Source organism: Xenopus tropicalis, chromosome 9, assembly GCF_000004195.4.
Source record: "Xenopus tropicalis strain Nigerian chromosome 9, UCB_Xtro_10.0, whole genome shotgun sequence".
In the NCBI taxonomy this organism is placed as follows: domain Eukaryota; kingdom Metazoa; phylum Chordata; class Amphibia; order Anura; family Pipidae; genus Xenopus; species Xenopus tropicalis.
In genome coordinates, this window is record NC_030685.2 from 17669740 (window position 1) to 17694402 (window position 24663).

At 44.4% G+C, this 24663-nt stretch overlaps 1 protein-coding gene across 2 annotated transcripts; it reads right to left on the bottom strand.

Moving 5' to 3' along the window:
* Positions 1-5559: 5559 nt before the first annotated feature.
* On the bottom strand, positions 5560-19675 carry c1qtnf1 (C1q and TNF related 1). Of its 2 annotated transcripts, XM_031892485.1 has the most exons (4): positions 19588-19675; positions 16591-16804; positions 7233-7472; positions 5560-6378 (listed from the first exon to the last, which is right to left on the bottom strand). In XM_031892485.1, exons 3-4 carry the CDS (start codon positions 7450-7452, stop codon positions 5831-5833), a joined length of 768 nt encoding a protein of 255 aa, XP_031748345.1. In that variant the 5' UTR covers positions 7453-7472; positions 16591-16804; positions 19588-19675; the 3' UTR covers positions 5560-5830.
* Positions 19676-24663: the final 4988 nt, after the last annotated feature.

Consider the following 24663-nt stretch of genomic DNA (forward strand, 5'->3'; position numbering starts at 1 on the left):
ACCTCCGTTCATTCCCCAGTTCTTCAATGTAGGTGACCCTAACTTAAGGGGCAACTAATACAAATTTTTGACTATCCCCACCAGAGGTGTGGCCTAACAGAACCCAAAATCTTAATATGGGAAAACCCTTTCAATTGCAGGCAGTCATGAGTATGAACTCGCTCAATACCATATCATGTGCATATTGAATATTGGGGAGCCATTATTGAAAAAAAAAATATTACTAATCCCCCCATCTAGAGTGCAGATGGGGCTAGCCCGCACTTATCAAAATGTTGTGATGAGTGCACTTTAAGAACAGATGCAATAGGGCACTGCAAAGAGGATTGTTTCTTTCTATCAGGCGATCCATTGAGTTTTATTTTGGCTAAATTAAAATTGATTGGTTGCAGTTTGTTCTGGGAAATTCACATGCTCTGGTATGATCTCACGTGAAGGTGTAGGGTCCTTGCAAGGCAGGGCCGGAAAGAAAGTAGAAATAGTCATAAAAGTCACTGCTCGAACTTGGGTATAAAGCCCTTGGATCCCTCTCTAATGTTTCCATCTGTCTACTAGGTGACTACAGTGCCATATTGGACCCAGCAGGGTGGGTCACACAGAGGGTCATAACAATAGTCTATATCAATGGGCTGAAGTCTTGGGATTAATTGTGATCTGGTCATGGAAACACCCAAATTCTCCTGTCTTTCTCCCAGCTATGGTTTCCTCTCTCGTATTGACATGGTCTTCAGATCCACTGACTCTCCGGTTACTAGCATCAACAGCTATCTCACCAGAGATTTCTTGGCTATCTCCCCTAGTCATTTCCCTGCAGCTGGGGTTGGGTGGGGGTCAGACTGGGTGGCACTGTGTCAACTGTGGTTGGTCTGTTTGCATATAAGGAACCTTGTCCAAGAGTAGTATGTCAATTACTGGGCCATTAATCAGGATACTGCCTCCCTGGGGGGGATTTAAAAGCTGTAGCCCAAGGGATCCTAATTAATAAAATATCTACGGCTAGAGCGACGTCCAAGGAAGAGGTTAGTGTTGCAGGACTTATTCTGAGGGATGTGAACCATGTACTTCCATACACAGATGATTTCCACTGTGCCTTGAGTACAGTCCAAGGAGACTTAGAACTTGCCCAGACAAAGTTGGCTAGGAACTATTTAGAAAATATCTGACCAAGGGGACAAAGCCGGAAAACCCCAGCCCCGTTTTGCCCTGGCACGGCATGCCCACACTACAAACTCCCAGACATGGAAATATTAAATAAACCATAAAATATACACAGAAGCTTTCCTGCACTACTCTCTAAACAATGTAGTCTACTGTCAGCAAAGAAGACATTTTACTTTGATGATACCATAAAAGCCAGAGTTTATTGAGCCCGGCCAATGAACAGCATCATACCAATGTGGGCAATAAATAAACATTTTTTTATGATATAGGCGTTACTAAAGTCTTGTTTATGCTGTAGCTTGGCCTTGTGAAATGTAACAATGGTTCTACAAGACATTGATCGATTCACCTCATTCCTTGGTACATTTATGCTTTCCAGGTAGTGCACATTAACAAAAGGAAGGTGACGAGCCTGTTTCATAGCCAAGGGAAACTATACACATGATGAATTAGTTATCCTCTTGACCTGCCTACTCTGCCTTTTTACAGTCTCCTCTTCTTTAACAATAACAACAGTTACAGTGGTTAGGCCATGGTGTCTATGTGCCAGTAGGAAGCTACCAGCAGGATAGGTGTTACCCTAGAGTAGAACTATTGGGAGAGCTAAGGGAGATGTAATATTCTGTTTGTGTCCAACAAGACAAGGAGTAAATTTGATCATAACTCCTTAGGATTGATGGTAGATGTGGTGATGGGACTGCGAGACCCCATTGCCAGTTTGGGAGGAGGGCCTTATGAATGATGATTAACCAGTGTGGGCCTAAAATATGATGTTAAGTTGTTGCAGGAACAATTGGTCATTGGAACCAGGTTTCTGAGCAGCCTAGGCTCTACCAATGATTATAGAGATGGTTGAACCTAAGTGACATCACCACCACTACAGGAACCCAAGTGATAGTATAGGGCAGGGATCCCCAACCTTTTTCACACACAAATGTAAAAAGAGTTGGGGAGCAACACAAGCATGAAAAATGTTCATAAGGGTGCCAAATAAGGGCTGTGATTGGCTATTTGGTAGTTACTATGTGGACTGGCAGCCTAAATGAGGCTCTGATTGGCAGTACAACTGTTTTTTATGCAACCAAAACTTGCTACCAAGTCAGGAATTCAAAAATAACTCCCTGGTTTGGGGGCACTGGGAGCAACATCCAAGGGGTTGGGGAGCAACATGTTGCCCCAGAGCCACTGGTTGAGGATCACTGGTTTAGGGGGTACAAGTATTGTCTCTGATATGTGCCAGGAGGTCCCCAAAGAGACCCTGCCTATACAATTGTGAATATTGATGTTGAGTTCATCATTGCATTTTATTGGTCTGCACTGTTATATATTGTATTGATTGGTTGCTAAGTGCACAGCACATTGCACGTAATACAGAATCTTGTTAGGAGGTGCCCTACAAGAGCAACATTGTGGAATTATACAGTGGCAAAGGAAAAGGTGCCCGGTCTAGTATTCAACAGCAACCAGTTCATTCTATCAATAAAACCTGATTACTAAGGAGAGTTATGCACCGCCGGGTGAAAATTTGCTTAGGCCTACATGTCCATACCCACCATCATCATCATCAAAGGGCACTTTGGTTGGACTTTTTCCAACTTTCCCTTCCCTGCCTATTCCCTGCCTATTATTCCAGTGCCTGATCAATGTACCTACATCCCCAGGCTTGTTTCTTTTCCAGTACATGCCCTGCCTGTGCCCTATTCCCTGTTTCCTCCTGAGTCCGTACATCTAACTTTTGGGCCACATGCCCTGATACTATTACCCACATACTTAATATGGATCATAGGCTTCATTTATTTTAAAAGCACATAAAAGCTATGTAAAGAACCTACTAAAACCATCTCAATGGGGTGAAAAGGACTTAAAAAATATTCCCCGGGTAACTTTTATCAATGTAAACAAATGGGGCTCATACCTGTTGGTTCCATTTAGTGTATAATTAATTCATTACTTCCTGGGCCAAAAATCACTAGTCGGCAGCCATTTTGAACCCAACTTTTCTGTTTTGCTTTCTGATTTCTTTTAAAAATAATTCCTTATAAACCCAAAGCTGCGAAAGCAATTAAAGCCAATTCTTACAGCCAAATTTTTGTTACGTGCAATACCGACACTAAAAGAGCTACGGCCTGGTTAATGATCCCCAGCTGGTTAAGGCTGTAATTGCACAAGTTCCTGTATAGACTCCTACTGCCATCAATCAATGGAAAGCAAGTCAATGTTGTTAGAACCTTGCTGGAAGATACAAAGTTGCATTAGTCTGTAGCTTCAAGTGGCGGCATGATTGCATCTCACTACAGGAGAGCAGATGTTCCACTCTCTCATATCCTGGAGCAGCAGGTTCTTTACTAGTTGGACCACGGAAGCCCATCATGCTGGAATCAATAAAATCCATATTAATCCTTTCATTCTCTAGACTTGGTAATCAGCTAACTCTCCTTTTTTTTATTTGCTGCTTGATGATCCCTCCATAAAGGCATATTTCTTACCAACGAAGAGAACAATTAGGAAAGCCTTGACTCGGTGAGCGCGGGGAATGCAGTAAATGTGTTATGACTGGCATACTGTGATCAGAATGAAATGTTTTTTTCTTTCTCAGCCACTGTAAGAAAATCGTTACTGTTAAAGTGCCGGCGATGCCGCCAGTTGGGAAGTCAAACAACATCATTCTGTGGTCCTCAAGCTGAGACGTTAAAAATATATTATTCTATTTGTATTCATTTACTGTTGAAAAGGTTTAATTTTAAGTTTAGTTTCCATTTGACAGTAAACTTGTGTGCGTATAAAATTACTTGTATCTAAGCCAGAAATTCAAAATTCATTTTTGAGGCCACTGGGAGCAACATCCAAGGGCTTGTTGCTCCCAATCCAATGGTTGAAGACCACAGCCAGTTTGGAACTGGGAACCCAGGGGCCCACCAGAAAACCTTAGACCCTAGGCCGGCTTTCCAAACTATTTTTCCTCCTTTCCTCACCCAACCTCTTTATTCTCCTAGTCTCTTTTATTTACATGCTAGCATCTATTCTTCCATCTATTTCTACTCTTCCTTCCCATTCAGAAATAGGGAATGACCATGATACAGGCCAAATGGTCAGGAGCAGGAGGGCCCACTGACACCTGGGCCCACTGGGAGTTTTCCTGGTATCCTGGTGGGCCAGTCAGGCACTGACCACGGCTCTAGTGGTTTACTGAGACTAAGCAAGTGGCATAGGACCATTAGAGTCATGTCAGCAACTGGACCCTGTTGAGCAAGCAAACACTAAAAGAGGTAATGACACTTGGCAAAAAAAAATTGGAAAAAGATAGTGAATGGGGTAGCAGGGCAGTAGATAAGCCCCCACAAGCCCGGTAAGTAAAGGAAAATATAGTGGTACACAAACAAGCATTACATTAGAGGAAGGCTCGTTTGGGCAGGGCTCTCTTCACCTCTTGTATCGGTTATTGATTGCTTTATATGTTACTCTGTATGTCCAATGTATGGAACCCACTTATTGTACAGCGCTGCGGGATATGTTGGCGCTTTATAAATAAATGTTTATAATGTTAATATTAATTACACAGAAGAAGATTGAAGGGCCTACAAAGGACTAAGTTGAAAAAATGAAGCCAGGGAGAAAAAAAAAAAGAGATATCCCTGATAGGGAGAGCAGAAGTGGAAAAACAGGGGGAAATTAGTTGAAAACCAATGAGTTCGTAAAAGGAAAGGATAGAGTATAAGACAGTAAGGGGGGTGTGACTGGGTGAGAGAATAGGAGCTATGCAAGAAACAAATAAAGTGAAATTTAAAGGGCCATCACCAATATTTACGAGTTGGTTGGTAAGCACCATGTGGGAGTATAGCTAGAGCTATCCCTAAGTGATATACTGGGACATCCCCAAAATTTATGAGTTGGTTGGTAAGCACCATGCGGGAGTATATCTAGAGCTATCCCTAAGTGATATAATGGGCCATCACCAATATTTATGAGTTGTTCAGTAAGCACCATGCAGGAGTATAGCTAGAGCTATCCCTAAGTGATATAATGGCACATACCCAATATTTATGACTTGGTTGGTGAGCACCATGCTGGAGTATAGCTAGAGCTATCCCTAAGTGATATAATGGGACATACCCAATATTTATGACTTGGTTGGTAAGCACCATGCAGGAGTATAGCTAGAGCTATCCCTAAGTGATATAATGGGACATACCCAATATTTATGACTTGGTTGGTAAGCACCATGTAGTAGTACAGCTAGAGCTATCCCTAAGTGATATACTGGGCCATCACCAATGAGTTGGTTAGTAAGCACCATGTGGTGGTATAGCTAGAGCTATCCCTAAGTGATATAATGGGTGATCACCTATATTTATATCTGCTTTCATTATCAAGCTTTCTTCTATGTGCAATTGGTGTGAATTGTATCAAGATAACCTGAGTTTCCTTTATTATACTTTTAAACATATGGGATGGTAATAAATTACCTAGCCTTAGTAGACAAGAATACCATAAGTGCCTTTAGTGATCAGAAACAGATACTGCACTTTCCCCTCGTTTAAGAATGCCTCTGCCAAGCAAGAAAGATGGTAGCTCCCATTCATATGTATGAATACAAATAAGTAGCAAAGCAAAGTCTTTGTAATGGAATAGTAACGCTGTTAGACCATAGCCTACATTTTCCATAGAAAGTCTATTCTGTAGCTGGTCGTATCAGGTATCCGTTGAAGATAATGTAGACGTCAGTGTCGTCGCTATAAATGGCGTTCTCTCTTTCTCGTTTAAACATTCGCACCCACACCTCGTCTTTCTCTTGCAAGTCAAGCATGATGCTCTGGCTCTGCATAATGCTACGGTCACTGGGCTGAGCATACAACATGGCCACCTCCTGGCTGTTCTTGATGATGTGCAGGTAGGTCTCCTTGAGGTTCCATGTGTGAACGTTCAGGTTAAAGAAGTAAATCCCAGGAATGTAGCAGAAAAAGATCCCTGAGAACATATTAAAGTGCTCGTACAAGTTCACAAACACCGTGTCAAATATCACAGGCTGGAAATAGTCGGTGCTGTGAAGGGATTTCCGACGAGCCACAGAAAACGCAGCATATTGGTTCTTGCAGGAATTTCCTGATGGACCTCTTTGACCCTTTTGGCCTTTTTCCCCTAAAGCTCCCGGTGGTCCAGGTTCACCATCTCTTCCTGACCTCCCTGCTTGTCCTTCTTCACCATTTTCACCTTTGTCACCTGATGCAAAATAACATATTTCAAAATATTTACATATACAAAGATCTAAATGGTCAAACTAATATCCTTATCATTTACAGTAGGGGGTACATTATCCCTTATAATACATGAGTGATACTCAGAGTTCCCTGTATAACTCAGCCTGCAGCCTTGTGCCTTTATATGGTCACAGAACCCCTCAGTGACTGCTAATATCCTTATCATTTACAGTAGGGGGTACATTATCCCTTATAATACATGAGTGATACTCAGAGTTCCCTGTATAACTCAGCCGGCAGCCTTGTGCCTTTATATGGTCACAGAACCCCTCAGTGACTTCCAATATCCTTATCATTTACAGTAGGGGGTACATTATCCTTCATAATACATGAGTGATATTCAGAGTTATATGACCTGTATAACTCAGCCTGCTGCCAATTTGGCCCATGACTTGAGTGTTCAATTTAAGCCTTGATCTTCTCATTTGGTGACCTTGTGTATGGCCAGCTTTAAGGTCTGGTAAAGATATTAAGTACTTTTTTTCTATAAAAGGGGGCATTGACTCAAGGGATTGAAGCATAATTCCATTTTAGATACCTGTTAAGGCCTAACCTCGAGTCAGTGTCAGCCCATAATAAGGATATTAATGAACTTTGAAAGAGAGGCCTCAGGAAGAAGGTAAAGTGGGACACTAAGGTAGGAGAGCACCTTAGGGGAGCATTGTATAGAGAGAACCCTGTAAATAAGGACCTCTTATTGTAAGCCTGAAGAGAGTTCATAGGAGTGGGAACCTTACCCCATAAGGATTTTATGTTCTAATATAAACCAAATATAAGAGTTTAGAATATGTATAGTGTCCTATAACCCTATCTCACCTTTCAAGATGGTCATATCTATATGTGGCTGGAATTTTGGCGCAGGGTAGAGGATATATTGCTTCACCCTGCTCTTTGTTGGGTTGGAAACAGGTTTCTCTGAATCATCACAGCATCGTACGCACGAAGGGCTTCCTACCTCCTGCCACAGGAAGGTCCTTTGGGCTAAGACTTCAACAGAAATAAGGGAGGACAAGAAGATGAACGTGGGGAAATCCATCACTGATCTCCTGGGCTTAACTAAAAGCAATGTCGAGAGAACATACATATTAAAAATAACACATCCATTTGGTTTAAACTTAGCACTAATAAAACCTACCTCATTTTTTGTTGATCCAGTAGAAGGCAAGCATAACATATCTTCAGTTGTCTGGCTAAATACCTTGCTTTCAATAGCCTCCTTCATAATCAAAGGGGACCCAATAAAAACCTCTGTGGCCCACCTTTTACTCTCCATCTTGGCCGATAAATCTACTAATAGCTGGCCTACTGAAAGTATTAATCATGTAATAGAATTTATAAATTTCATCCACAACACTAGGGAAGAACTTTCACTTTGTTCTTCAGTTCCTGATGAAGGTGCTTAATAACACAGGAGAGAACAAGGGCTTTTGGCCCAGGAGTCAAAGAAAAGATTCAAAGGTAGGAGGATATTGAGTATAAGTGTTATTTTTGTTGGCCAAAGGATGTCTTGTGGTATTCCATAGTCTCTAAAATGGAGATTTAGGGTTATGGACTAGGAATTCTCTATTGGGCAAGGGGGAGTCATACAGTATTTTCTGATCTATAGAAAAGTAGAATACCAAATTTAGGCTCAATGGAGTAAAATTGGTGGTGCTGGTAAGCCCAAGGCAGGGGGCCTCAGTAAGAAAATGAGAAGGAACCTTGAGGTGGGAGAACACATCAAGGACATCAGATAAAAGGTGAAATATAAATGAGGACCACTCATTTATATTTCACCTTTTATATAAATGAGTTCACTTATTTATATAATAAATAAGTATATATTTATATATATATATATAAATATATATATATAAACTCTAGTGCCGGGGTGGGCAAATTTTTTGGCTCTGGGGCCACATTGACTTACCAACGGGCCAGGCCAGGCAGCGTCACAAATCACGGGGCCTCTCAGCTCCCACCCCAGCATTCCCCCCAGCATCCTCCAGCTCCCCCCCCCAGCATTCTCCAGCTTCACCCCCCAGCATCCTCCAGTTCCACCCCCAGCATCCTCCAGCTCCCTCCCAGCATCCTCCAGCTCTACCTCCATCCCAGCGTCCTTCCCAGCATCCTCCATCTCTCCCTCTCTACCCCCACGCATGCACGGGGCGCAACCAATCAGGGGCCGTAATTCTTTTAAGGGGGCACGAGTTGGTGGGCCGGATTGAAAAGGCCAGCAGGCTGGATGTGGCCCGCAGGCCATAGTTTGCCAACCCCTGCTCTAGTGGTTAGTGTAGAGGAGCTAGTAAGCCCTGCACCCCAAAGAAAACAGTAACTGGGTTTGTTCCTCTGTCAAAACCCTGAGTAGGAATGACAGCACATCAACATTTTTGTACCCTTTGCCCCACCTAGCAATGTCCATCTGCTTAAAAGTGCTAAACTCCAATCTTCGGATGATTTATTACAGTGTAATATTGGCAAGCATTGGTAGGGATCATTCTAATTGGAGAATACACTTGGGTAATAAAGCTTGAGGTGCTAACATTGGGAGGTGCAAATGGCAGAGAATTAAGGAAGGTTCATTTGTGTTTTTTTATTTCCTAGGTTTTGTTGATAGTCCTACTGACTCATCTTGCCCTTTGAGAGTGGCAGGATACCAACATTTACAGCTTTGGGCAGCAGGATTTCTCTTCTGATTTTTCTTCTTTCTCTTGGTTTTTATCCTTTAGTTTGATGTTACTATAACTCCAGGCAATATATCTATTGAATCTCACTGTTCCGCTAGGAGGCATGTTGCTCCTCTGGCTTCCTTCCTTTGTTATTCTTTCCCCCCTACAAGCACCTGAGTCATGTACAAGAGTAAAAACACAACAACCCCCAGGGTAGTTTTATAAGCAGAGGAGGAAATGTTCTGTGCCCATGTCAAAATAACTTTCATTTAGGAGCTACAAGGGTTTATTTAACAAGCCAAAGTGCTGGATCAACAAGAGGTGCAAAATAAATCCCATTTAAAGCCCATAAACTTTCAACAATAGCATTTGTGAGCTTCAGAGAAAGCCTTCAGGTACATGGGGGAGCCAATCAAATGCCCTGGACTATGAGCTAGGTATGTGTTGTATTTTCTTGTAGACTAGAGGCATCAAATACTCAATAAAAGGGAGAACTGAATGGACCAAAGTGGGGCTATAAGGCTAGGTCATACCCAGGGGTTGGGGCAGTTAAGAGGCTGGTACAGGGTAGATATCTCCATGTAGCTGTATTCAAGAATGCTGGGAGTTGTAATTCTTGACAGCAAGAGTTTTGTAAGCTGGACATCCCTGATACAGTACCATGGATAATAGCAAAGAGCTGCCTGGAAGGCGCCTCGTCCCACTGGTGTAAATGATAGTCTGCCATTGTCTCTGTGAAATTCCCAGCCAGAGGGGTCCTGCAAACATAATTCTTCCCCATGCTCAACTCCCTCGTGGCACCACAGAATTAAATCACATTTTAGAGATAATCAGATTCTGGCATGGGAAGAGAAAGTAACACTGAAGTGCTGAGCAGCAGGCAGCGAGTGTGCTTTGGTCGTTAATAAAGAGATGTGCTGCATTCCAATGGGGTCTCTTAGTAAAGGGCACAGAGAGAATCCTAACATAGATCCTCTCCAGAGTGGTGGGCATGGATGTCACCCTGGCCCAATGGCAGCCTTTTGTGGGAAAGATATACTGCAGTTCTGCAGAGCATCTAGCTGCCAACCCACAAGATGGGAATTGACTGGCACCCTACATTGTAAAGTTTTGAGTGGCGCCAGTGGAAATGGAATGGTTGCGGGGGGAGCTGGTAAGGGTTTGGCCCCAAAATGTAAATTTCAAAGGAACGTTTCTTCTATATTTTGAAGACGGGGTTGGATGGCTTCTTACAATTGAGGGAATACAGGGTTATGGGAGATAGCTCTCAGTACAAGTGAGGGAATACAGGGTTATGGGAGATAGCTCTCAGTACAAGTGAGGGAATACAGGGTTATGGGAGATAGCTCTTAGTACAAGTGAGGGAATACAGGGTTATGGGAGATAGCTCTCAGTACAAGTGAGGGAATACAGGGGTAGGGGAGATAGCTCTCAGTACAAGTGAGGGAATACAGGTGTAGGGGAGATAGCTCTTAGTACAAGTGAGGGAATACAGGGGTAGGGGAGATAGCTCTTAGTACAAGTGAGGGAATACAGGGGTATGGGAGATAGCTCTCAGTACAAGTGAGGGAATACAGGTGTAGAGGAGATAGCTCTCAGTACAAGTGAGGGAATACAGGGGTATGGGAGATAGCTCTCAGTACAAGTGAGGGAATACAGGTGTAGAGGAGATAGCTCTCAGTACAAGTGAGGGAATACAGGGGTATGGGAGATAGCTCTCAGTACAAGTGAGGGAATACAGGGGTATGGGAGATAGCTCTCAGTACAAGTGAGGGAATACAGGGGTATGGGAGATAGCTCTCAGTACAAGTGAGGGAATACAGGGGTATGGGAGATAGCTCTCAGTACAAGTGAGGGAATACAGGGGTATGGGAGATAGCTCTCAGTACAAGTGAGGGAATACAGGGGTATGGGAGATAGCTCTCAGTACAAGTGAGGGAATACAGGGTTATGGGGGATAGCTCTCAGTACAAGTGAGGGAATACAGGGGTATGGGAGATAGCTCTCAGTACAAGTGAGGGAATACAGGGGTAGGGGAGATAGCTCTCAGTACAAGTGAGGGAATACAGGGGTAGGGGAGATAGCTCTCAGTACAAGTGAGGGAATACAGGGGTATGAGAGATAGCTCTCAGTACAAGTGAGGGAATACAGGGGTAGGGAGATAGCTCTCAGTACAAGTGAGGGAATACAGGGGTAGGGGAGATAGCTCTCAGTACAAGTGAGGGAATACAGGGTTATGGGAGATAGCTCTCAGTACAAGTGAGGGAATACAGGGGTAGGGGGGATAGCTCTCAGTACAAGTGAGGGAATACAGGGGTAGGGGAGATAGCTCTCAGTACAAGTGAGGGAATACAGGGGTATGGGAGATAGCTCTCAGTACAAGTGAGGGAATACAGGGGTAGGGGAGATAGCTCTCAGTACAAGTGAGGGAATACAGGGGTTATGGGAGATAGCTCTCAGTACAAGTGAGGGAATACAGGGGTATGGGAGATAGCTCTCAGTACAAGTGAGGGTATACAGGGGTAGGGGAGATAGCTCTCAGTACAAGTGAGGGAATACAGGGGTAGGGGAGATAGCTCTCAGTACAAGTGAGGGAATAAAGGGGTAGGGGAGATAGCTCTCAGTACAAGTGAGGGAATACAGGGGTAGGGGAGATAGCTCTCAGTACAAGTGAGGGAATACAGGGGTATGGGAGATAGCTCTCAGTACAAGTGAGGGAATACAGGGGTAGGGGAGATAGCTCTCAGTACAAGTGAGGGAATACAGGGTTATGGGGGATAGCTCTCAGTACAAGTGAGGGAATACAGGGGTAGGGGAGATAGCTCTCAGTACAAGTGAGGGAATACAGGGGTAGGGGAGATAGCTCTCAGTACAAGTGAGGGAATACAGGGGTAGGGGAGATAGCTCTCAGTACAAGTGAGGGAATACAGGGGTATGGGAGATAGCTCTCAGTACAAGTGAGGGAATACAGGGGTAGGGGAGATAGCTCTCAGTACAAGTGAGGGAATACAGGGGTAGGGGGGATAGCTCTCAGTACAAGTGAGGGAATACAGGGTTATGGGAGATAGCTCTTAGTACAAGTGAGGGAATACAGGGTTATGGGAGATAGCTCTTAGTACCAATTGATCCAGGGACTGGTCCGATTGCCATCTTGGAGTCAGAGAGGATTTTTTTCCCCTCTGTGGCAAATTAGAGAGGCTTCAGATGGGGTTTTTGCCTTCCTCTGGATCAACTAGTAGTTAGGCAGGTTATATATAGGCATTATGGTTGAACGTGATGGACGTGTGTCTTTTTTCAACCTAACTTACTATGTTACTACATTTACTAGTGTATAATGCAATGGTAAATACTTGGCTTAAAACCATACATCCCAGATACTAAAATACGGAGCCTTTACATTGAACTTCATATGAATTTGGTTCTAGAATTCTAGAATATGAATCTAGAGAGTTTGCCTTTTTAGGGGGGGATCCTTCTAGTCTAATGACGCATGGTTTCTATTGTCCACATCCCAGATCCCTATAGGTTCTCATGATTTGCAAGGGACAATTTAAGCAAACACACTCCTGTGCAATGGTTATACATCATATATTCTACATTTTATGGGCAGCTCCTGTGTTAGTGAATTTATAACCTGAGCTCTGCCCGTGACTGGTCCCTTTCAGCACAGAGATACAATGGCAGGGAAATCACAACGTCCCTTTAACAACGGCTGTCAGTAAGCCCTGGGGGGGTCCTGTAAATCTCAGAAATACAAACATGATTGAATGAGACCCGTCACGCACTGTTCTGCATGGGATTAAAGGTGTGGCTGTTCTCATTGGCAAGCATGAAGATCATACGGGGTCATACAGGGCCAACTCCGGGCGGCAGCAATGTCCTACCAGGGCATTTGTGAACTTGTCTCCAGCCTATTTAATAATGGCTAACACTCCCACTGGGAGCTGGCAAGGGCGCTGCTACATTCCTAAAGTACACGTGGCACTGGCTTGAGTCTTTAGCTACACTTAACACTCATATTCCGTTACTAAACTACTCGAGCAAATGATGCAGTTACACAGGCAAATACATACAAAGTGACAAGGACAGACTGGCCAACAGGGCTACCTATATACAATGGGTTATAGTAGGAGAGTATGGCAGGGAGAGAAGGACTAAGTGGTATCCATAGGAGAGGGGGTTGACTTACGGTCCCCATACACTGGCCGATTCTAGCTGCCGATATCAGTCCCTTAGACCAATTCAGCAGCTTATCGGCCCCTGTATGGACACTACCGACGGGCCTGCCCGACCGATATCTGGCGTGAAATCGGCCAGATCTCGATCGGGCAGGTTAGAAAATCTAGCCAGATCTAGTCGGATCGACTTTTCCTATACCCGTCATTATAATTTAGCCTGGCAAGCGGATCTGAAGGTGTATGGCCACCTTTAGGGTAGGGTAAATAAGCATCAGAAACTCTGGTTTCTTTCCTGAGGTGGCAATGTGGGAGATGATCCTCCTTGGGTAATGACCCATGGAGGTAGAGGTTCAGAGTGAGGCTTACATTACTAGCTGGGTGAGCTGGCAGTTGGGTGGCACAGAAGGTGGCCCATTACACCTGTGGAGTACTTTGACGCTAAGCATACTACTCTTTACATCATGACACCATATTTGCTGTTGCCAGGTCATGGCAAGGTACTTTATTAAGAAACCAAGTTCAGGACAAATTGCCAGTGAATTTTTGGAGGCCAAATATAGGTTTGTGATTGTATCCCCTGATCTTTTGGATGTACTAGACCAGTGCTGTCCAACTTCTGTTGTACCGAGGGCCGGAATTTTTCCGACCTACGTGGTGGAGGGCCGATAATGGAAGCCAGTTTTGACCACTCCCCTTTTTGAAACCGCACCCACTTGAAACCACACCCATGTTATCACATGACCATACCCATATTAATGGTTGTAGTACAGCAAAAACCTGCCATACTCTGCCTGCCCTACCCTGCCTGTGTGTGCCATACTCTGCCTTCACTACCCTGCCTGTGTGTGCCATACTCTGCCTGCCCTACCCTGTCTGTGTGTGCCATACTCTACCTTCCCTACCCTGCCTGTGTGTGCATACTCTGCCTTCCCTACCCTGCCTGTGTGCCATGCTTTCACTGTGTGTGCCATTCTTGGCTGGTTTGTGCCATACTTGGCCTGTGTGTGCCATACTCTGCCTTCCCTACCCTGCTTGTGTGTGCCATACTCTGCTTGCCCTATGATGCCTGTGTGTATGGCACACACAGGCAGCCTACAGTGACACAATGCTGGCACTGCTCCTACAGTCTGCACAATAACTATATATTAAAAAACTTTTTAATCAAAGTACCACCTCAGTATATGTTCTTTTTGTAGTGTGCAGGGATTATTTGTGGGTTTCTACTGCTCCTGAGGTGTTAACAGGGGAACAATGTGAGTGATTACAGCCTGAGCCTGAGGTGTGAACACTGCAGGGGGTGAACAATGCAGAGATTAAAAGGTGTGAACAACACAGGGAATTACATATTTAAACAATACAGCCTGATTACAGCCTGAATCTGAGGTGAGAACCATGCAGGGGGCAGTTAATCACAGTATTGATACCATTTAAAGCTTACACAAGAGTAAGCCATCAAAGCAGCCAGACAGGTGGGGGGCCACACAGAGGGGAGTCGCGGGCCGCATGCGGCCCGCGGGCCGCCAGTTGGACAGCACTGTACTAGACCATTTCCATATGGGCTGCTCATGTTTGCTTCATAGTGCTGCTATTTGTGGGACAATGGATCTGCGTATTGTATTTCAGCTACAGGTCCATTATGCGCTCAAGGTGGTCACACAATCAACTTGTCTTCTATCCTGACCAAATCTTATGACCATTGGCCATATATATGGCCTGGGAAGATGAGTTTTGAGTGATTGCCTTAAGGTGGGCATACACACAGATTGTTCGTTCCCTCCGTTGACGTTCAGGGCTGAATCATCAGATATGGAGGTAGGAACAATAGGGATTCTATCTCTATATAACGATTCAGATTTGCTCGGGCAACTTCAATGGCAGCCAATCAAAATCTTTTTTTCCGCCCAATCGTCGAGACAACTATCGTTCAAAACAAGGTTTTGTATGATAATTAGTGGTGCCTGCTTAAGAGTCAACTGCTCAAAACAGAAAACCTTGTTGGCCAATGACCTCCTAGACCAGTGATTACAAACCAGTGGCTTGTAAGCAACAAGTTGCTCACCAAAACATTCAATTTTGCTTCCAGTGACTTTGAAGCAGGTGCTTATTTCTTTAATTCTTATCTTGAAGGCAAGCTTTAGTTATAAAACCCACATGTACTGCCAAAAAGAGCCTCCTGTAGGCTGCTAGTTCACATATGAGCTACCCACAGCCAATCACAGCCTGTATTTGGCACCCCTCACAGCCTGTATATGGAATCCTTAGGTTGCTCTCCAACTTTTTTTTATTTTTAAATGTGGCTCATGAGTAAAAAAAAAGTTGGGGACCCCCATCCTAGCCAATAAGCTTGAAGTTTCCACCTCACCTAAGCCACCATTGTCTCTCAAACAGGCCACACCCTTCCTTATCATTATTGTGTTATATTCTTCTTTCAAAAAGCCAAAGGGGTTTGGCCTGGCACCATGAGAGGAGGAAGACATTTAGAGAGGCTACCATTAGAACGTATAGGTATATATGAAGATACTGGTAGGTCTCTTGTTATGGAGGATAAGCCTCACTAAATCTTTATTATTCTTCTCCTTTATTGGCACCATAAGAAGTGTGGTATGTCATTGGGGAGGGGTCAGCAGGGAACATGGATACAAATGGAATTCTCCATAGCAGAGAGAACTCTTTTGGTCTCCCCATTGTCTTTACAGAAACGTAACATTCATTTATGGCAGCATAGGCATTACTCTGTAATAAGCACATTTTGGGATAAATGTATTTATTTATGTATTAAATGTATATGCTTTGCCATGGGGGTCTGATATGTTTGCTGTACGCTTCACTGCCTCCTCGGGTAGAATTGTCTATGGCCTGGCACAATAGAAAAACAACAAGACGTCTCTTCCGCCCCGTTGAAAATCTTTTTATATAACTTTTAACTCCATAAAAGAGTTGGAACGCAGAGCTTATAGCACTGCAAACGTGCTTTTGTTTTTGTTGTTGCGACTGCCAGCTGTGCATTGGAGGAAATGATTGCATAACAGTAGTCACATCCCTGTGTTTATCTCGGACAAAGACGAGGCATCCGAAGATAACGTGGCCGACATCTTGGCACAACAACAATGCCCCTCTACTGAAATAGGAACATTCCATGGAACTTTTGGCACTGAGCTGCCTGCAAACTGCTTGTTTATTCTCGGATACACATCCAGGGCAGTTGCAGCTTCCCCACATCTGAGCAATATATATATTTATCTATATATCTCTTCCCCCCTTTGTGGAGACATTCCAGCAGAGCATTCCATGCAAGTATGTACACAGCCCATGGCACTGATTCCATCGTAGTATTCCCTGTCTCCTTACCTCGTACTCACTCGCTGGCTGCTCTCTTCCCTCTGCCTCGTTGGCCCCACGTCTCTGGGTTTTCTAGCAAATTAGAAACTGTCCGCTAAGGATTCTCGGAGAGAGAGACATTGTGACAGTCTTCCGGGAGAGTTCCTGGGAATGGTGTTACATTTGGCTCTAAGCTGCGAACTCGCAGCGTCCCTAAGCACCTCGTTCAATGGGATCCTCGGGGCTAGAGAGGGAAGATACGATCACAGATGATTTGCCGACAAATATACACTTGTTTTCTCAGCTAAACAAACACCAACAGCCACACAGGCTGCTCCTCACTCGCAATAATGCTCTTACATACACGTCCAAAACAAAACTGTAGCCAGATTCAATAAGAGAGGCAATGGCCTGAGCAACAGTCAGGACCACCATTGGGGGGGACAGTCCCAGTGGGGGACCCAGAAACAGACCATGGGCTACATGCGACTCTCTTAGACAGGATGGGCCTTCGCTATATGGAAGAGACCTGTGGAGTTGGGGTGTAGTGCAACTATAACTCAATACAGCTGTGTGCAGTGCAGATTAGCAAAGATGGACACCAGAAGGTTCTTGCAGTTGAACTATAGACAGATTTATTGTCCAAGACAAATGGATATGCAGGGTTATAGCATATACTCACATACTGATGGTAAATGATAGTAATACTCTGAGGACAACAAGAGAGGATGCACACCGGTTTATCCCACCTCTGTTAGGGGTCTGGGCAGGGTAAATGCACCTGGTCAGCTTGGAACCCCTTTGGCAGCAGTCAGGATAGATACCTCAGTCCTCAGGTTGATAACCCCTAGCTTTAAGAGTCCTACAGCCGACTGTGGATCAGGGCTCAGATACTGCCTGTCTCCTATGTCTTAACTGTGGCCCTATGCTGAGGCAACATTGCCGGATGGAAGGTACTTCCAGCTACTTTCCTTGGTGGAGCTTAAACTGCTCTTGCTTCCTTCCCTCTCTATCTCACTCTCCTAGAGAGTGCTCTTACAAGAGTAACTATCTAACTGGTCCTCGTTCATGGGATCCCTGTCTCTGACTTCTCTAGAGCGAATGGTGAGGACTCAAGGACAATAAGGCTTTACTGGGCCTTGTTCTGATCCCAGGCTCAGTGTACCTTCACCTGAGACACAGAGGCAGCCAAAGAGGAAGCCACACCCTCCTGCTAAACACTAAATCAGTCTGCAAGGGGTGTGGTCAACCTACTAAACCAATAAGGTATAAGTGCAAAGGATACACTAGATACATGGGTCTTTGCCCAGTAACAGCAGAAATAAGGAAGTAGTAGGGTTTAAAGCCATAGGGGCAAATGTTGGGACCCCAGGGGCTGGGTGAGCAGTGGGCTAATACCCTGCCTACTAAGTAGCATAAGACCCCATGATTTCTAATAACAGCCCAATGGCAGGCCAAGCTTACAACTTGGGGAAAGGTCTATTTAGACAAGCGTCTATTTTTTAATTGGGGTCCTGTTAATTTGGTGGGGCTCATTCCCCTTTGGAACTGTGACAGCAGTGGGCTAATAAACTCAGACCACTGGAAATAAAGGGCCCTGTCAACTAAGTAGTGCAATACCCCATGATTTCTAATGACAGCCCAATGCTCAACTTGGGGCAAGGTCTAGTTAGGCAAGCATCATTTTTTTTTAAATTGTGGCCCCATTACTTTGAGTTCATCCACCTTTGGGACTGGGTGAGCAGTGGGCTAATAACCTGTGCCCCTTGAGGTATAAGGGCCCTGTCTACTAAGTGGTATGAGACCCCATGATTTTTAAAGACCACCCAATGGCAGGCCAAGCTTGCAGCATGGGACAAGGTCTATTTAGACAAGCGGCTTTTTTTAAAAAAAATTGGGGTCACATTCTTTTGACAGGGCACATCTCCCACTCGGGTCAAAGAGACCCTGCCTTATAATTGAGACCCCAAGATTCTTATGGCAGTCCAATCATTGGCCATGACGCTTGCAAATTAGGGCATTGTCTATTTACTTGGGCCCTATTCTCCTGGGCCCCCTGGGGAGAAAGGACCCTTCCAGCTAAGTAGTATGAGACCCCATGATTCGTAATAACAATCCAATGGCAGGTCAAGCTTGCAACTTGGGATCTATTTAGGCAAGCATCTTTTTTTTTTTAAAAACTGGTGCCCCATTATTTTGGTATAGCCCACCCCTACTGGGGCTGGGGGAGCACTGGGATAATAACCTGAGAAAAAAGGGGCTTGAAAAATAAGTTGTATGATATCTAGTGATAAGCAACATATTTTGACAGGTAAAAATGTTGCTATTCTGCTGTGCGGTCTGTTCCGCCAAAATAATGCACAAAAAAACATACATCATATTTGACTTCTACATCAACCAATAGAATTTAGGGTTTACTGTTGCGACTTATTTTACAAGGTAGGCAATGTATAGGCAATTGCAGAGCTAAAAACACGTTGACCTTAATATAATTTCACCTTCCCATTGCCCCCCCCCCCCCATGCATTTTGGTGAAAATTCGCAGTTTCATGAATTTTTCCATAAATTTGTGAATTATTTGCCACCCTAAGGTGTCAGCCCCCATGGGCCCCGGACACTCTAGTCCAGCACTATACTCAGCACCGGATATGCCTGAGGCCGCCCCCATTTGCCCGCATTGTGGCCTCACCACACTGTATATAAAGTAGAAATTCAGACTTCCACTTACCTAGTCTTGCGCCCCCTAGCTCCCACATACTGCCTATATAAGCGGAATAATTTCAGCATTAGTCGCACCACCGCCTGCAGGGGCTGAGGTAGAACATACCTGACAGGTTACGTAGGGGAATAACGCCAACAAAAAACATTCATTGAAAATAAGTTATAGGGAAAGAACAATTTATGCTGCAGGGGTTAGTGTATAATATAGAAGGTATGTTCCTTATCATTTCTATAGCCTTGGAAATTGAATGTGGCTCTCAATTAATTACTAACAGCCTTGTATTGGGAATATATGCTGAGACTTACCCAATGCTAAGACTTTGTTTGCCCCCAGGGGATAGAGAGTTAACATGTGTTCATTGTTTTGTAGCCTTGGTTTTCTGGGAGCGGATGTGAGTTTTAAAATATCTCTAGAGGAAAGTCCTTATTCAGCATGAAACGGGGCATATTTACTGAGCCGCTTATCTGCCAGTCATGTGCTGCTCTCCTCCTCTCTGTCCTGGCATTCCCTGGGGGGGGGGGACACTGGGTTAGGGAGTGTGTAATGGTTTGGCTAAGAGTCCCAGGGTGGATAAGAAGCAGAACTTTTTGTGTAATTTCATTCTAAACTCAGGCAAGTTTCCAGGGAGATTCCACCCTATATTCTAGGAATGTTTTTTGCTACTGTCCCCTACTGTACTATACCTGATATCCCACAGCCACAGTCCCTTCCCAGAGGCTATTATCCCCCACTGCTACTATAGGCACCATCTCTCCCTACTATACCTGCTATCCCACAGCCCCAGTCCCTTCCCAGAGGCTATTATCCCCCCACTGCTACTATAGGCACCATCTCTCCCTACTATACCTGCTATCCCACAGCCCCAGTCCCTTCCCAGAGGCTATTATCCCCCCACTGCTACTATAGGCACCATATCTCCCTACTATACCTGATATCCCACAGCCACAGTCCCTTCCCAGAGGCTATTATCCCCCCACTGCTACTATAGGCACCATCTCTCCCTACTATACCTGCTATCCCACAGCCCCAGTCCCTTCCCAGAGGCTATTATCCCCCCACTGCTACTATAGGCACCATCTCTCCCTACTATACCTGCTATCCCACAGCCCCAGTCCCTTCCCAGAGGCTATTATCCCACTGCTACTATAGGCACCATCTCTCCCTACTATACCTGCTATCCCACAGCCCCAGTCCCTTCCCAGAGGCTATTATCCCACTGCTACTATAGGCACCATCTCTCCCTACTATACCTGCTATCCCACAGCCCCAGTCCCTTCCCAGAGGCTATTATCCCACTGCTACTATAGGCACCATCTCTCCCTACTATACCTGCTATCCCACAGCCCCAGTCCCTTCCCAGAGGCTATTATCCCCCCACTGCTACTATAGGCACCATCTCTCCCTACTATACCTGCTATCCCACAGCCCCAGTCCCTTCCCAGAGGCTATTATCCCACTGCTACTATAGGCACCATCTCTCCCTACTATACCTGCTATCCCACAGTCCCAGTCCCTTCCCAGAGGCTATTATCCCACTGCTACTATAGGCACCATCTCTCCCTACTATACCTGCTATCCCACAGCCCCAGTCCCTTCCCAGAGGCTATTATCCCACTGCTACTATAGGCACCATCTCTCCCTACTATACCTGCTATCCCACAGCCACAGTCCCTTCCCAGAGGCTATTACCCCCCCACTGCTACTATAGGCACCATCTCTCCCTACTATACCTGCTATCCCACAGCCCCAGTCCCTTCCCAGAGGCTATTATCCCCCCACTGCTACTATAGGCACCATCTCTCCCTACTATACCTGCTATCCCACAGCCCCAGTCCCTTCCCAGAGGCTATTATCCCACTGCTACTATAGGCACCATCTCTCCCTACTATACCTGCTATCCCACAGCCCCAGTCCCTTCCCAGAGGCTATTATCCCCCCACTGCTACTATAGGCACCATCTCTCCCTACTATACCTGCTATCCCACAGCCCCAGTCCCTTCCCAGAGGCTATTATCCCACTGCTACTATAGGCACCATCTCTCCCTACTATACCTGCTATCCCACAGCCCCAGTCCCTTTATTTTCTCCTTTGTCCTCCTTTACCTTTATCTATTCAGAATCTCCAGTGACATTTACTTACTGTTCCCCACCAGTTAATCTGAATAATTTCAATATGATAAAAACATGATTTGTATTGTCAGCAAAAAACTCTAAGGCATTTATGTAGCTGTAAAAGTGTCAGATTCTTTACAAATCCCTTTGTGCTTTGCATTTCAACCTTTCATCTACACAGGGACAGATCATTTCCCTTAAGCCTTTCTGCCTCAGTATGAAATGTATTTGCAACATCTAAACACCATTCAGCAGTCTACTGATGTTTAAATTACATATTTTATTTTGCTAAGAGACAGTTCAATGGATTTGAAATGATTTACCTTTTAATACAGGCCATGCTGACTCTCGCTAATAATAATAATCTCTGAAAATGAGATGATCCTACGGTAGAACAAAAGGAATCTGAGGCGGACGTAACCAAGGGTTAAAGTATGATAAAGTGATAGAGTCCAGATTGCATCTTGGGTATTTTGGTGCATAATACCTTATTCCAAATAAGCAAGCGAATGTGCCTCTAATAGAATTCCCTACTCTCCCTCCAACTCCATTACTTTGTCTGTTTTATTTGGAAAAGCAATAGCAAGCCCATTAGGTGACCAGTAATGGCACAAGGAAGCACTTTTTTCTAAATTTTAATCCCATGTGACTAATTCAATGTTTTTCCATCACTGTTCACCAGTTAGTTGCAATGCCCTTAACCAATAGATACACACTAAGGGAGATTCTCCAATTCTACAGGAATGGTGCCTCCTAGGAGAACCCAAAAGAGTGCCTTGGGTGAGAGTCAGTAAAACATATGATGAGGTATGAAGTTAATCCATATTTAATGAATACTTCAAGTCATGATGATGGTCAAGCTGGACATCTAGCCACTTTGACCATTATTCACATCTTTCCTGGCATGTAAGGGGTTTAAACTTCATCAGACCATACCACAAGCCCAGTATTTCCAGACTGCTCCATCATATCAGTGGGTGTATGGTTGATCAGTAGTGTAGGAAGTGAGAGGAACAATGGTACCTTGCCATCCACGTGTAAAGCCACAAAAAGCAACATCCATCTGGTCAGCTCATAGGCCAATCAGTCAAATAACCCAAAGGTTGCTCCTCGCATGGCTGTCTGCACAGTAATGCAGGAACCTCGAGCTAAGAGGCACCTAACAAAGTACTGACCTTTAAACAGAGAGCGTAAACCCAAGAAGTCTGGAAATCTCTAAGGGATCCAAAACAGGAGGGATATTAAGTTGAAAGATGAATGAAAAAATCCCTAGAACTGAAATCAGAATGAGGTAGAGATAGATCAAGAACTGTGAAAGCCTTCTCAACACAGGTTTGCACATTTGGGCCTAACCAACATGCATTACCAATTACCCTATGCAAGCACCTAGAACTACTATGAGCAAAACTATCTGGACCGATACTTAGCAAAAGCACCATAAAGCTACAGTGTAAAACAATGTGTTGATTCCTACTTTGTGGTGACCGTTTGGGGACGACCCTTAACTGTTTCAGCTCAATAATGCCCCCACAACAAAGCCAGGTCCATAAAGAATGGGTTTGCTGAGATGTCTATGGTAGAACTTGACTGAGGGCCAGGCCTTATCTCCATTTTCAGTGCCCAACCTCTCTAATGGCTGAATGGAAGCAAGTCCCACCTACAATGAATGGAAGCAAGTCCCACCTACAATGAATGGAAGCAAGTCCCACCTACAATGAATGGAAGCAAGTCCCACCTACAATGAATGGAAGCAAGTCCCACCTACAATGAATGGAAGCAAGTCTCACCTACAATGAATGGAAGCAAGTCTCACCTACAATGAATGGAAGCAAGTCCCACCTACAATGAATGGAAGCAAGTCTCACCTACAATGAATGGAAGCAAGTCTCACCTACAATGAATGGAAGCAAGTCCCACCTACAATGAATGGAAGCAAGTCCCACCTACAATGAATGGAAGCAAGTCCCACCTACAATGAATGGAAGCAAGTCCCACCTACAATGAATGGAAGCAAGTCCCACCTACAATGAATGGAAGCAAGTCCCACCTACAATGAATGGAAGCAAGTCCCTACAACGTTCCAACATCTAGTGGAAGCCTTCCCAGAAGAGTAGAGGCTGTTATGGCCTCAAGAAGGAGGAGCACCTTTATATTAAAGGGGAACTCCACCAAACACAAGTTAAGCTTCTTGAAAAGTAACCATAATTTCAGCAACTTTTGCAATATACATGAATTAAAAAATATGCAGCCTTTTCATCATTTCTAATGTAATAATATGGTTTGGAACAGTTCCCTAAGCCCCGCCCCCTGTTCGCCTGCTGATCTGGCTGACTACTTTGAGACTGTAATGGTAGTCGACTGTCCTCAGCCTGCCTTCAGCCTGCATCCTCCCAATCCCACAATCCCCTGCACACCTAGGGGCTGATTTTCTAACCCACGAATCCGACCCGAATTGGAAAAGTTCCGACTTGAAAACGAACATTTTGCGACTTTTTCGTATCTTTTGCGATTTTTTCGGCGTCTTTACGAATTTTTCGTTACCAATACGATTTTTGCGTAAAAACGCGAGTTTTTCGTAGCCATTACGAAAGTTGCGTAAAATCGCCCGATTTTTTCGTAGCGTTAAAACTTACGCGAAAAGTTGCGCCTTTTTCGTAGCGTTAAAACTTAAAAGGTGCGAAGTTTCGCGTAAGTTTTAACGCTACGAAAAAAGCGCAACTTTTTGCGCAAGTTTTAACGCTACGAAAAATCGCCAGATTTTACGCAACTTTCGTAATGGCTACGAAAAACTCGCGTTTTTACGCAAAAATCGTATTGGTAACGAAAAATTCGCAAAAAATACGAAAAAAACGCAAAATACCGATCATTACGAAAAAAACGCAATCGGACTCATTTCGACCCGTTCGTGGGTTAGTAAATGTGCCCCCTAATGTCAATAAGGAAAGGAACATCACAGTGCAATGCATTGTGGGTTATGTAATTCCTGCATGCTGTCTGTAAGCTGTGGAGAAGTTGTTACCATTTGTAACATCAGTGTTTTAGTCCCTTCTCCCCTGCCAGGATTTCAAATGATGCAGAAAGAGAAAAACTGTTTTGCAGATGGATTTCAGCCTATAAAATGGTATTTATTCATACGTTTTGAAGGAACAGATTACAGTGATAGGTATATTAGGGGTTTCTGTGTTGCGTGGGGCTCTTGGTTTAGGAAGGACAGGCAAACTACAGTATATCAGTCTCTTCTGAGTATTCTACTAACCATTACAGGCTGC

What these genes read in the sequence shown, in the direction of transcription:
- c1qtnf1 (XM_031892485.1), bottom strand. Translation starts at nt 7,452, where the DNA reads ATGGATTTCCCCACGTTCATCTTCTTGTCCTCCCTTATTTCTGTTGAA. An exon ending in AGATATGACCATCTTGAAAG is followed by an intron (nt 6,379 to 7,232) that starts GTGAGATAGGGT and finishes ATTTTGCATCAG; the next exon opens with GTGACAAAGGTGAAAATGGT.